Source organism: Scatophagus argus, chromosome 2 (genome assembly GCF_020382885.2).
Source record: "Scatophagus argus isolate fScaArg1 chromosome 2, fScaArg1.pri, whole genome shotgun sequence".
NCBI lineage: Eukaryota > Metazoa > Chordata > Actinopteri > Scatophagidae > Scatophagus > Scatophagus argus.
This window is the reverse complement of record NC_058494.1, coordinates 8,062,189-8,075,108: the sequence shown is the minus strand read 5'-3', so window position 1 is coordinate 8,075,108 and position 12,920 is coordinate 8,062,189. Positions and strand designations below refer to the sequence as shown.

Sequence of the window (12,920 nt, the reverse complement as noted above, 5' to 3'; positions counted from 1 at the left end):
CAACACAATTACAATACAATACATGACATTTTATTTAAAAGCGACAAATACAAAATAACAATATATAGGGACATGTTTACATACAATACATACAGGCAAGACTAGTTTTCTATCAGTCTCTTTTGTTAAAAGGAAAGGAAAGGGCCTGGGACACAATCTGTAACAATATTGTCTACCTAAATCGTCATGTTGTAATCCCGCTGATGTCTTGGTTTCAGCTGGAGGTTGTGGCTACCTCTGACTGCTGGAGCATTTCATCTACATTGGCAGTATTGAAAATGCATGTGTGGCACAGGGTTATAGGGTGACTGACAGGGTTTGTGCTGGCTGTATTGGTAACACCCCTGAGATATTAGAGGTAACCACACTGATCCTGTACTCTGATGTCTCTGCTCAATGCCTGAAGTGTTGTTGGTCTCTGGCAGTGCTGCATTAGTCGTCCAGTGACAGTGGCAATGATATCCTGCTTTCTAATGTGGCTCCTTTTCCTGTCATGTGTTTTGGTGAGCAGTGCAATATGAAAGTAGAACTAGAGCATTTTTTATGAAGAGGTCCTATTCATCCACCCTGTCCCTGACTGATCCGACCAAATCATTTTAGTGCTGTCAATATTGAATTTCCACCAAGGCATATTGCTCAAAGGTCAGCAGCAGGGCGGCCACTTGGGATCATTGTCAACATTTCCTGTGAGATGTCTTAAAGATGACCGCTGTCCATCATCCCTAGTGTATTTCATGTGTATGTTTTCTCTGTAAGGGAGTCTGGTTTGCTCTTCCCCAGATCCCTCACACTTCCTCAGGGTCCATTGGACCCTCAGCACCCTGCGGAGCATCTGTGTGGAGCCGGAGTATGGGTTTGTTACACATTGGACACACACTACGGATCTCCAGCCACTTAAGCAGGCACCTGACAGGACAGACACAAAAAGTTAAATTTTAGATTATTCTTTGAAAAGGCATGAGAATGATATCTTTCCTGATCTATTTGTCAGCCAGAATAATAAATAACATATTTCCATAGTATTTATTTGTATTTATCTGATGATAATCTCCAGTTTATTAACACTCACTTCTTGTGAAATGCATGTGAGCATGGGCAAACTCCCAGTTCATCTCTGGTCCTGAATTCTTCCAGGCACACCGCACAGGTTTGCTGCAAAAACAAACTCTAAAAGGTTAGTTTATGTGTGTGTTTATATATATATATATATATATTATATATTTCTTTGACAGTGGGCTTGTATTTCAGTCAAGAGTATTCATTATGAATTATGAATTTGAGTCTGTAAACTGATTTTATTTGACCTAGTTTTAGTATTTTGAAATTTGGCCTTTATCTTTGATTATCTCTTATTTCCAAGTAGCAGAACTATTTCCACCTTCCCATGGACAAAAACAGAGACTGGAGTTTAAAATGTAAACCAGAATTAACCTAAACACCACCAATACCTTAGAATAAAAAGAAAGACTTGCTAAAAGCAATCTTTATAGGAATCACAAGAGACAGAGAAGAGATCTTTTATGCATTTTGAATGAGTGCAGTTATTCCTGGAGTCCTACAAGCAGACAGCCAAACAGGCACTTGGACATATTTCCTAAATGGTTGCATTTGAGTTACAGAATATTTTCAGGGCAGCTCCTCTGAGTTTGTGCAGCATTTTAATCAGATCCGAGATCAGACATTGATTAAATTAACTAATCTAACCCTCCCAGCTCATAATGGGACATATGGGCTGGCACGGAAGCAACATGGGCGACACTGTACACATGTACAGCTGTCCGGTTTGGACACGTATGTTTGACACAAGTAACATGTAAAAGCCTTTGCAGAAAGAGTGACTTACTCCGAGGAGGCTCAGCTTCTTGCTTGCTCCTTTCAGCACTACCTACAGTTGAAAAACAGAGAGGAAGGAGAAGGCACTGGGTCATATGACTGATGTGTCAGCAGTATTCTGTTGGCAGAAAATCTATGGTGTAAAACAAACACTTCACATGGGTTCAATGTCCTGATGTGAGTGGCTTAAAAATATCTGCAAAAGTAGCGTGCACTCTTGTTTGTTTCATGGTTGGAAAAAAAATTGTAAATATAGATAATACAGACAGCTGCAGCTGGAGTTCAGCACCCTGCTATCTCCTACTTATGTGTTTTCTGTCAGAGTGCAGGTAATGAACCATGAAGTCAAGGTCATCTATAAAGGGTGGCGTTAGGTTTCGCAGTTGACTATAGTAGTATTTATAACCTGCCTCGGAAGCTGGTGTTACATGTTCACCCACAGTGACATCTACTGCAGTGACATACCTCATTGTAGCTGAACTGCTCCCTCGTCCCTTGTTGCTTCAACCTGAGTGAGACAGAGAAATAGCATCTGTACTGTAGAACATCTGTATAGTAACAAGCGTAACCTAAGTCAGTGGATCCTAAGCTTGGGGCAGTGAACCTCTTCAAGGTGTGGCAAGGTGAATCTAAGGATAAGTGAGATCATCTCCCATGCACAAAAAAATTTTATTAACTTTTCTCCAAACTTTTTTATGAATTAATGGATAGTTTTACCTCCCTTTGTTTACATAAACAAACCAAACCAGGACGAGAATATCACTCTTTGACCAAATTGCTCGGAACTGAAAGACATGCGGTCGGGTCAAGGACATATTGCTTTGTATTAAAAGGTTACAGGCCGAAAGAATTTTGGGAACCGCTGACCTAAGTCATCTCTGTTATTCACTGAAACTGTATTGTTTACAATTCAGTACTTGACTGATTTACTTTTTATCTATTTCACTGTACAGCCAGACCGCCTGCTACATTTTTTGAGTCCCTTAATAATCATCAGTGTATAAGAAAAAAACTGGTGTGTTGGGTATTGGGTGTCAGTGTCCCAAATAGAAAATCTGCACTAATTGGCCACATGGGGGTAGTGCAACAAACTGTAAATACAATATTGACATCTCACCCAATGAAGTTGTTAAGACGAACATGTTACATGTACATGACAAACAGTGGCTTATTTACTCATCCAGCAGACATGGAGCGGCATTTCCATGTAAGTGTCAGCCAGTTAGTTACTTTGTCTTTGTTTTGTTAGTTGCTGGGCAGGCAGCATAAAAGTTGCTTTTAGAACCTTTCACTGAAAACAGTAAAAAACAACACACTGAGTTGTGAAACTTTAAAACACTCCGTAGAGGTACTGCTGAGATGGTGATAATTTTTGAGTGCATCAAGAACAGGAACCATTTTCCCATTATAAGTTGTCTTTTAATCCATCGTTGATAGAGAAGCGTGTCTGTCATTTACCAACTCTATAATGATAGCAGTTTTCAAAAGACTTCAGAGATTCCATTGACATCTCTAGAGATTTAATACACAAATACTATCAGCACTATGCTAACATGCTGATATACCAGTCGCTTTCTATATCATGCTATTGCTACCGTACTTCAGCCTAGGTACACTGTGTGTTGTAACACACATACAAACATGATACCATAACTTAGCATCGACTGGTGTTTTCTGTCTTTCTATTTTAACAATTATACCCTACCAAGGTAATTTGGGATTAATTTTTTACCTGCACATTGTGTTGTTCAAACTGCCTAAAAAATATTTAACCAAACTGCCTTTGCGCTGTTTTTAAAAGAGTTACAGCTGCCCAGACCATCTCCCTGCCAAACTTCCTGTACCTACCTGAAAAGGTAGCAGCAGAAGATGAGGCTGAGCATGAAGACAAAGAGGCCTATGCCCAGCACAATGACATACACATTGAGCGGGAGGTGGTAGATGTCAGACGTCATGCTGCAGTACTGTTCAGAGCGCTGAGAACCAAAACCACACAGGCATCCTGCCAGGAAGAGTTTGCAGATACAGAATACATATTTAATACACATTTATCTGTTATTTTGTAGAGTTAACATGTTATCTTAAGTATGTCCAGTTAATTTTTTTCTGTACTGCATTTTTTTATATCATTAAAAGTGGGGGAGTAGCTGTCATTCTGCGGGGCCATCTCAAAGTAGAGAGCTAATAAAAAAATAAAATAAAATAAAACATCCAGTGTTGCAACTTCCTTGTTTATGTCCCCACTATAACCACCACAACTCCCCTGGGACAAGATCTCCAGTTTTCATTTGACAGTATTGACAGAGCAAATCTAGACTGACATCATAAACTTTAGATGCTGCAATTCGTATAAATAACACTGTACACTGTTATGATAGAATTTAGAGAGCAAGCTTTCAACATTTCCTTTGTCAAGAAAAAGTGAACCCCATTTGTTATTGTCAAGCAATAACCAACACAGACTTCCAGTGCCACCACACTTTGAGTCTGTGGCAGATACAAAATATACATGAATATAATAGTTGGTGTTTGCTTGGATGCAGGCGTGTCCAGGGAGCTGTGGCTGGCACTGTGGTGGCAACTGAGGCACTCATAGGACTGTGCGTTAATTGGCTGTGAACAAGACAAACATGGAGGACAGACAGCACTTCCGCCAAACCACCATCTGTTCTGCAGACTCTATAGAGGTGACTGGTGGTGTGTGTGTCTATGTCTGTGACAGCACTGGGGGATGGAAGGGTATGGGTGTCTGTCTGCATGCATTTGTATTTGTGTGTGTGTGTGTGTGTGTGTGTGTGTGTCTGTGTGTGTATGTGTGTGTCTGTGTTGCAGGTGGCAGGGGGTGCGGCATATTAAATAGGATGAACTCTGGGGACTAAAAGACCATTTGGTAAAACAATAGCAGAGGAAGCCCCACTTCCACAGGCCACATGTGCTCCTATTAATTTGCAGTGGGGATGCTCTTTGTCAGCCTCTAAATGTCCATGTGTCTCTCTTTTGAGTGAATGAATGGGTACAGCTTGCACACTGTGGGGGGTTACGGGTTGGATAATTTAACATGGCTGGGGGTTGGGGGATTTACAGGAGGTTTTAGCATAGGGAAGACCTAAGGTAGCATAATGAAACATGCAGTTATGAACCAGGGGTGGATGCACTGCAGAATCAGTCAGCAGTAACAACGCAATAATATGGGACAAGGTTAAAGAATAGAATATCTTCAGTTTCCGTTGTCATAGCTGCAAAACAAACATAACCTTGGATATGGCTTCAGTTATCTGAGACCTCCACTGTCTCAGTACTCTACTATTTCATAAGTACATCCATTACATGCATTACAAGTGGCTGAGTTTATTAGATACAAGTACACGTGCTACCACCTCTGATGTATTTGGCAGACGGCAGAGAAATTCACTCACTTACCGTTACACCATTGGAATGGTTGCATGAAATTTGACTCCCAGGACAGCAGCAGTGTATTCAGGCCCTGTCAGGAAAAGGCTGAAGTGAAGCCAGTCTCGTGGGCCGGAGATCTGGACACTGGATCTGTTTGGAGCGTGGATTCGAGCACCCCAAGCTGGATCGCTCTCTTGTTGAGTCGTGCTGGCTCCTCCAAAAACAACCATCAAGATTTTCAGATTTGCTCAGATTCCACAAATCCCCAGGAGCTGTGGTTTTGTTGGCTCAGCAATTTGTGCTGCCCAGCATTCCCAAATCTGGATTAACAACTCTGTGCAAAGATTGGGAGATTTGGGACTGGAGCTTGGACCAGGACCGACAGCCTCATGTGCTCCTGGATCCTAGTGAGCATGATGTCATCACAAGAGAGAGAAGGAGAGACAAAGAAATCTTGTTGAGAAGACATGATTGTTTTTCAGATGCCTCATACCATGTGTTATTCAGCAGTTGTTTTCATGAAAAGCTGAATCTCACTCAGTCAAACAACACAGGCTGCTTGGCAACAGGAAATACTTACATTTCCAGCAGAAAAGGGCCTCTTTGGCTTCACTTTGCGGCTGCAGTATTGTCCTTCTCACCAAATTCAATGACAGCCACCATTCAAAATGACAGTCCTTGTCCAGTGAAGGTAATTATCTGGCATTAGTCCGTGCTTTGTCTTCCTCCCAAAGCTGCTTTTTTAACAGAGGATTTTCACAAGTCTCATCCCCCTCTCCTCTCCTCTGTTGTCTCCTCCTCCAGTCCTCTGATCTTGCAGTGGGTATTCCTCCTCAGTATAAAAGGCAAAGATGTGCTTCCCTCTAAAGCCCAAACAAAGTGAAAACAGCTCCATGCAGTCTACAACAGTCCTCTAACTGGGTTTGGTATTTTGCTGGTGACTGTGTGTTTGTGTGTCAGTCAGTGCATTGTAAGTATGTGTGTGCATGGGGGGGGGGATCCTACTCTCCCTCTAACCATCTGCTCTTTCAGTTGAGAAAAAAAAAATCTGAGACAAAAACGGTGTGTGTGCACGAGTGTGTCTGCGTGTGTCGTATTCAGTCTCTCCCACCTCCAGCTGGCTTTGTCATGGCAGGCTTCCCCTCTTCCACTTTCAGTCCTTAATGGTGCTCAGAGAAAGCCTGCAGTTCGCCTTTCCCTTCCTTCCCCTTGCTCTTGCTCTGCTCTGCCTTGGGTTTGTAAACAGATCTCTGCTCATGTGACCAGCCGTTTTGCCTCGCAACTCTCCTCTCCCTCAGCCCTCCCTCGCTACCTCTGTCCTCCAATCTGTAGGCAGAAGGAAGGCAGAATGAGCCAGACTCTGACGAATGGGGCGCCTGCAAACATGCTCATGTGTATGTGTCTGTATGCGCACACCCCTGTGCATGTATATGTGAGAGGGAGACGAGAGAGACATTTGCAGCAAAGTCAAGGGAGGCCTTGGTCAGTAGCATGCGGATGGCTGATGTCCTGACAACCAAAACAAAGCCATTTGTGTGAAGTGGAGGTCAGCAAAAGAAGAGATGATGCAACCTCAGTCACCATTTCCTTCCTTTGCACATACACAGATTGTATTTTTAAGGCTACAGCAGAATCTATTTCGTGTTTGGTTTGTTTGATCTATATATAAGCATCATGTTACTCTTTTGCAGTGGAAGAACAAGGCAGGTAGAAGCGGGCAGGAGATAGCTCTGTCAATAGAGGAATCAGAAAAAGGAAGCAAGATATGAAGGGAAATAATCCTAAGAGAAAATGAGGGAGACTCAGAGTGAAAAATCACAGCCTGGATAAAGACGTCTACCCCCACACCAGTGGCCCTGGCTGCCAATTTGCTGAGGGAGAGAACAGCTGCTGGGCTACTGGGCAAGATGTGAGACGGTCAAGGGGAGTGCTGCTCCACCAATCCCCAGGGGAAGGGAGGGAGTGAGGGAAGGAGAGGCTTCAATGGGACCCATGCCATTTTCATTCACCCTCCCCTCCTCCCTTCCTGCTCTAGTAATGGTATTACTGCTGAATACTGAGAAACAGCTGGATTAACTTCACTGATGCATGAGCATAAAAACACCCCTTAATACACTTCATGCATTGCTGGGTGTTTACAGGTTTTGGAATCAGACATGATTGTAGCTACAGGGTTGTCGGCATAGGAAGGATGGTGTTTCTTGCAATAGCATACTGTCTTATGAATTGTGATGGAAATATATTTGTATCAACATTTTTTTGAAGATACACAATATAGAGAAAAGTATTGGGACACCTGACCATTACACCTTAAAGATATCGCATTCTATATACACAGACAACTTTGCAGTTGTAACAGCTTCTACTCTTCTGGGAAGGCTTTCCACAAGATTTTTGAATGTTTCTGTGGTCATTTTTGCCCATTCATGCAGTAAAGCAGGAGTGAGGTCAAGCACTGTTGTAGGATGAAAAGGCTTGGCTCACAATCTCCAGTTCATTTCCAGTTCATCCCAAAGGTGTTGGATGGGGTTGAGGTCAGGGCTCTGTGTGGGCCAGTCAAGTTCTTCCACACCAAACTCATCCAACATGTCTTTATGGACTTTGCTTTGTGCACTGGGACACAGTCATGCTGGAATAGAAAAGGGCCTTCCCCAAACTGTTGCCACAAAGTTGGAAGCATAGCTTTGTCCAAAATGTCTTGTCATGCTGAAGCATTAAGATTTCCCTTCACTGGAAGTAAAGGGCCCAGCCCAACTACTGAGACTCATCAGACTCATCCTGATGCTTTTGTCTATATAGTGTAAATGGTATATGAAAATGGTCACATATTATAACTATTTAACTGTAATGAAATTCCTGGTAAAGATACTGAATAAACCTTTTCAAACACAGATCACAATTCCTGAACGTTTCTGTGAACAGAGTTTTTGCCAGGTAGAGACTGATGAAACTGAGAACCCTGCAAGAAAATGAGGGTGGTAACAAGATGAAAATATTGACCTGTTTACCTTGTTGACCTTTTTTAGTGACATGCAAATTGTTTTGGCTGTCATAGCCTTTTGTTTTTGCATAAATCACAGGTTTGCCTGATTCGGAATACAGCAGCATTGTAGGGTTATCTGCTCATGACAAACTTTAAGGCCCAAAACGTGTTTGCTAAGCACAACAAACTAACATATGCTCTAGTCTAGTGGAAAAGTTGCCACTTTTGAATGAATAAATTTTATTGTTACAAGATTCTAAGACTGATGAACTATTGTTTCATGGGCCGGTGCAGATAGTATTTGTTTGACGTCCATCAAACTGTTAAAATTGAATGTGGCATTAAAGCAACTCTGTGGGACTTGAATAGGTAAAAAGTTGCAGTTAAAGGATAATAATAAATACTAACATGTGATCTAACAAGAGCCACAAATTAAGAAAACTGCCAGAGTAATGTCAGTTACACTGCTATGTCTAGCTTAAAGTAGCTAACATTAGCCACTACAAGCTTCTAGTCACACCAGACCAACTAGGGCTGCATCAGTGAGTGAATTGAGTTTAACAAAGATTTGTTGCAGCGGTTTTAACTTTACATTTTCAAATGAAAGATTGTCTTAATTCTTATTTCTTCCTTTAGGTTCTTGCAAGCAGTGCACACACCAAAGAAATGCTCATGTGACCCCTGAACACTTTCTGTTTTGTGCCCTGGGAATATTTATGATGGCCTTGCAATACAAGTATTCTTTAGTGTTGTTATCAGTGAGAACAATGAGTCAATGAGTACTGTAATAAAGCTTTAATATCAGACAGATACAGCTAACTAGAATTTACAGACCTTGTAGAGTAATGGCAGAGTGTTTTCAGTAATTCATGACTTCTAGGTAAAATATAGCTGGGGTAACAGGTAAAAGGTTCCAGTGTTAGACATTGCCCAAGTAAAGTGAACAATAAATATGGTGACAGTTTCATTTTTTCCCATTTTGACCAGTCAAACTATATATTGCACTAAATTCATTTTATATATGTTCTATGCCATGATGCAAAAAACTTGACAACAACATTGTGTTTCCAACTAACTTTGATAAATTACTAAATATGAACTTGTCCCTATATATAGACACAAAGTGATTCCTGGAACTCTGCAACAATATAACTGAAAGTTAAAGAAGAGTCTTTTCATTGTCCTTTTGAGCTCGTCAGACCTTACTATAATACACTGCCCATTCCTTTTTGTCTACGTCATGGGTGTGTCCCTTTACAAATCCGTTTGCTGCTACACTGGCCTCTCCATTCAGTTTGCTATTCTTTTCACCATCTATTTGGTCCTTCCTTAGAGCCAGAGCTGGCTTACAGGTGTGCCAGTTCCATAAAACTTTATTCATATCATCCTGGGCCCTTATACCCAGAAGTTTTTCTTCATCACTTCTCTTCTTATTTTCATCTTCATCATCGCTGTCATCCCTGCTAGAGTGATGCTGGTGGAAGCTGTGCATCTCCCCACTGATAGTCGCAAAGTACTGTTGGATGCAAATCTTGGCAAAACTCTTAGCATGCTCCTTACAGGTCTCATCAAACATCTTGCGCTCAATGTCAATATAATGAGACCAGTACTTGGTCTTGAGGAAGGCGGCCTGAGTAAAGCATGGTCGAATAGCACGGATCAGGAAGGCCGTGAAGGTCATCATGAGCAAAAACATCCATCCACATGCCTGTAAAATACAGGCATTACTAAATACATTGAAGTAGCAAAAACAATTTTGAACACTCACAAACTATACAATATCACCAAAATATAGATAACAGAGAAATTGACTTCGGTTGAGAATCGGGTTCTTGGCTCTCCTGGTCTGTCTGACTGACGCAGCTATGTTTTGTATATGTGTTTTTACAGATGCAGATACTGAAGGTTGTGGAAGACAAATAGTCCAAGATATGATTGAAACAGTATATCTAGGAGCTTCATAGCAGTTTCACTGCTCATTAACAGAATCTGTATATCAATAGACTTTTTTGAGACATTACTTTTAATTATAATTGCCCTTCGGCTGATCAAAGACCTAAATAACAGTGTGGGTGTTTTTGGAAGGATTGGAATTGATTGAATAATAAATTTAGAGGCTTATTTATCCCTCTAATAGGTAAGCAGGAAAGCTTCAGTAAGTTCAAAGTGCAAAGCTAGTCGGATGGGGAGATATAAGGAATAAAGCAAAGAAAATAAGTAGTCATCAAATCCTGTAATGAAGAACAACTGTCTTTTGGCAAATGTTACTGTATATTTGATGTGACTATCAGAATGAAAAATGCTACAATTGTCTTTTAAGTCAGAGACTCCCCAAATGTTGAGAACAAATTGAACAATTGAAACAATATTTCTGTTGTGCTTGCGTACTATCCAGAAGTTTGATCTGAGGACATGAGTCTTCAGCAGGCTTTTTTCATGTGATTTTAACTCTTTAACAATAGCTCTGTTCTGTTCACGTGACCCAGTAAGCTGTGACAGTGAACCAGTATGCACTGCAAAAGAACACTGAAACCAAAGCTGCTAAATGAAGTTCAGCCATCATTCAGTTAGCTAGCTAGCCTCACTGACTCCAAATTAAGTAACTAAATTAGCTTACACTAATGGTCACCTCTACTCGTATTTATTATCACATTGGCCCGATTTCCTTTAATGTCATTCCAGTGTGCCATTGCACTGATGTTTGGTTTTAGTCTTATTTCTCTCAGGTCTGTCTCTGTCAAAAGGTTTTCAGCTACTAAAAAGTTTATTGTCACATACACAGTCGAATCTCAATCAAGGGCACTGACCTAACATGCATGTTTTTGATGGTGGGGGCAAACTAGACTTTACTGCAGCCAGGAATCAAACCCAGGAACTTTTTGCTGTGAGATGACAGTGCCAATGACTGATCCACCATGCCACCTCTACTCAGTTAAACCCACTCACAGAAAAGTGAAGGAAAGCATCAGCCAGTTACCTGTGATATACACTTGATGTATCTTGACGCTGCCATTCTTATTTCTTGATGCTCAAATAGGTCTTTACATGGTATTCTTGCCAGCAGCTTTAGCTTCTCTGTCTCTGACATCCCCTTCACAAAACTGCTGTTTCCAAACTTGTCAATATCCAAGTTGATGCTGAAGGCACAGAGGAAGCTCTTCCCGTCCATGAGAGTGACAGACACCCATACTGCAGGTGCTATCAAGGATCTCTGTGTGATTGAACAAAACATGTAGCGAAGGATTGATGGATCCTTACCCCGTTTCCCTGTGGGTCTGTGCCACTCCTCTGCAAGCACAGACACATTATTATTCAATACAAAACCCAACATAAAGAACCAAATAGGTGGAATGATGAGCAGTCCGATCCCATAGGTGTAGTTATATTCTGGCATACAGGGGCAGCTGAACTCAAAGGCAGAATACATCTGTGCACTTGCTAATGCCATGATACCACAGATACCATTCATAAAAGATTCCTGGTTGGATTGGAGGAACTGGAACATCATACGAAATTTATCCATCTTGGCTGGATGTGGTGGATCTTTGGTTAAGTTTGGAACTAAATCTGTGAAAAGAAACGTAGTGGTTAAATAAGTAAAACAATGTTTGTCTTGGCTGATTCTTGTGGCATTATGGGGTGTACAGTGTAAGTCACCTGAGAACCAATGTGTCATTAAACTGTTTTCTTATTGTGTTGAAAGGTTCAGGAGGAATACCCTTACAACATTTTGATATCAACATCTACTTTATTAATGGTTACTCAATTGCTTATTAATATTTTATAAAATATTAGTAAACAGTTTATAAACGGCAGTCATAAGCCATTAATGGGAACAACTTTTGGATTCACCGCAGTACAGCAAAGGGCCAAGAGTTTCCCATTTTCCAATAATCTTATACCGAAAGTTAGTAAGTCATCAGTTATAAATGTTAATACCACATAACTTGTCAACAAAACTTCAAGATATCAAGATACTCTGCAGCCATTTTTTAAGTTTGGAGGTTCATCAGCGAGATTTTTAATAACTTGTTCTCATTAATGCCTTATTACTATGCTACAAAGCATTAGTAAATGATTCATTAACCATTAATAAGATCATTATAAACCATTCACCAATGGTGCCTTATTAGAAATTAATACAAGAATCTCGTTTGATCAGAAACTATCATCACACAAACACTCTCTTACCTGTTTTCTTAGGAGTGGTTGCACAGAAGTAAAGTAAAAGATCAGATAATGACAATGTCCATAATAAATAACATGTAGTTCTTAATGTAGTTATCAGACATGGTAGCTCTGACTGACTGAAAGGTGTTTCTCGAACTCTCTGTTGTGATGTTCAAACCCAACCACACTGTCTGTCATCATGCCCCTCCCTACAATGGAGTTTAGTGTAATGTAACAAAGATGCTCATTCAGGACACTTTCTCAAAAAACAAAACAAAACAAAAACTGTTACAGTGTTCAAAAAAACTATTCATATTCATGTTTTTTCTTACTTGTATAAATGTGCTATGTGGTAGTGTTACAGAAGTTACCTGAACCTCTGGGATGAAGTGTTGTGCAGTTGTAGCCATAACAATCAGGACATGCAAAAATGGTCTCAAACTATTCAAATGTCTGTGGGTTTGGCTGGAAAATTTGGTTGTTATCTAAGAGATGAGGGTTCAATCTGTTTCCAGAAACAAATAAACAGCAGCTTATCACA

General features: G+C 40.7%; 2 protein-coding genes across 2 annotated transcripts; both read right to left on the bottom strand.

Annotated features, from left to right (window-relative positions):
- Nucleotides 1-8: 8 nt before the first annotated feature.
- Nucleotides 9-6,037, bottom strand: zgc:175214 (uncharacterized protein LOC557610 homolog). Its single transcript, XM_046405177.1, has 7 exons — nt 5,807-6,037; nt 5,254-5,630; nt 3,682-3,835; nt 2,299-2,341; nt 1,844-1,885; nt 1,070-1,152; nt 9-906 (listed from the first exon to the last, which is right to left on the bottom strand). Exons 2-7 carry the CDS (start codon nt 5,276-5,278, stop codon nt 786-788), a joined length of 468 nt encoding a protein of 155 aa, XP_046261133.1. The 5' UTR covers nt 5,279-5,630; nt 5,807-6,037; the 3' UTR covers nt 9-785.
- Nucleotides 6,038-9,016: 2,979 nt separating this feature from the next.
- On the bottom strand, nt 9,017-12,068 carry LOC124067629 (calcium homeostasis modulator protein 1). The gene is made up of 2 exons (XM_046405164.1): nt 11,187-12,068; nt 9,017-9,917 (listed from the first exon to the last, which is right to left on the bottom strand). Exons 1-2 carry the CDS (start codon nt 11,883-11,885, stop codon nt 9,405-9,407), a joined length of 1,212 nt encoding a protein of 403 aa, XP_046261120.1. The 5' UTR covers nt 11,886-12,068; the 3' UTR covers nt 9,017-9,404.
- Nucleotides 12,069-12,920: the final 852 nt, after the last annotated feature.

Excerpts from the sequence above, each read along its gene's own strand:
- zgc:175214 (XM_046405177.1), bottom strand. The coding sequence starts at position 5,278 with ATGCAACCATTCCAATGGTGTAACG. Across the intron at positions 3,836-5,253 it reads ACCATTCCAATGGTGTAACG|GATGCCTGTGTGGTTTTGGT; the intron begins GTAAGTGAGTGA and ends TCTTCCTGGCAG. Across the intron at positions 2,342-3,681 it reads TTCTGCTGCTACCTTTTCAG|GTTGAAGCAACAAGGGACGA; the intron begins GTAGGTACAGGA and ends TGTCTCACTCAG.
- LOC124067629 (XM_046405164.1), bottom strand. The coding sequence starts at position 11,885 with ATGACACATTGGTTCTCAGGTGACTTACACTGTACACCCCATAATGCC. Across the intron at positions 9,918-11,186 it reads ACATCAAGTGTATATCACAG|GCATGTGGATGGATGTTTTT; the intron begins GTAACTGGCTGA and ends TGTATTTTACAG.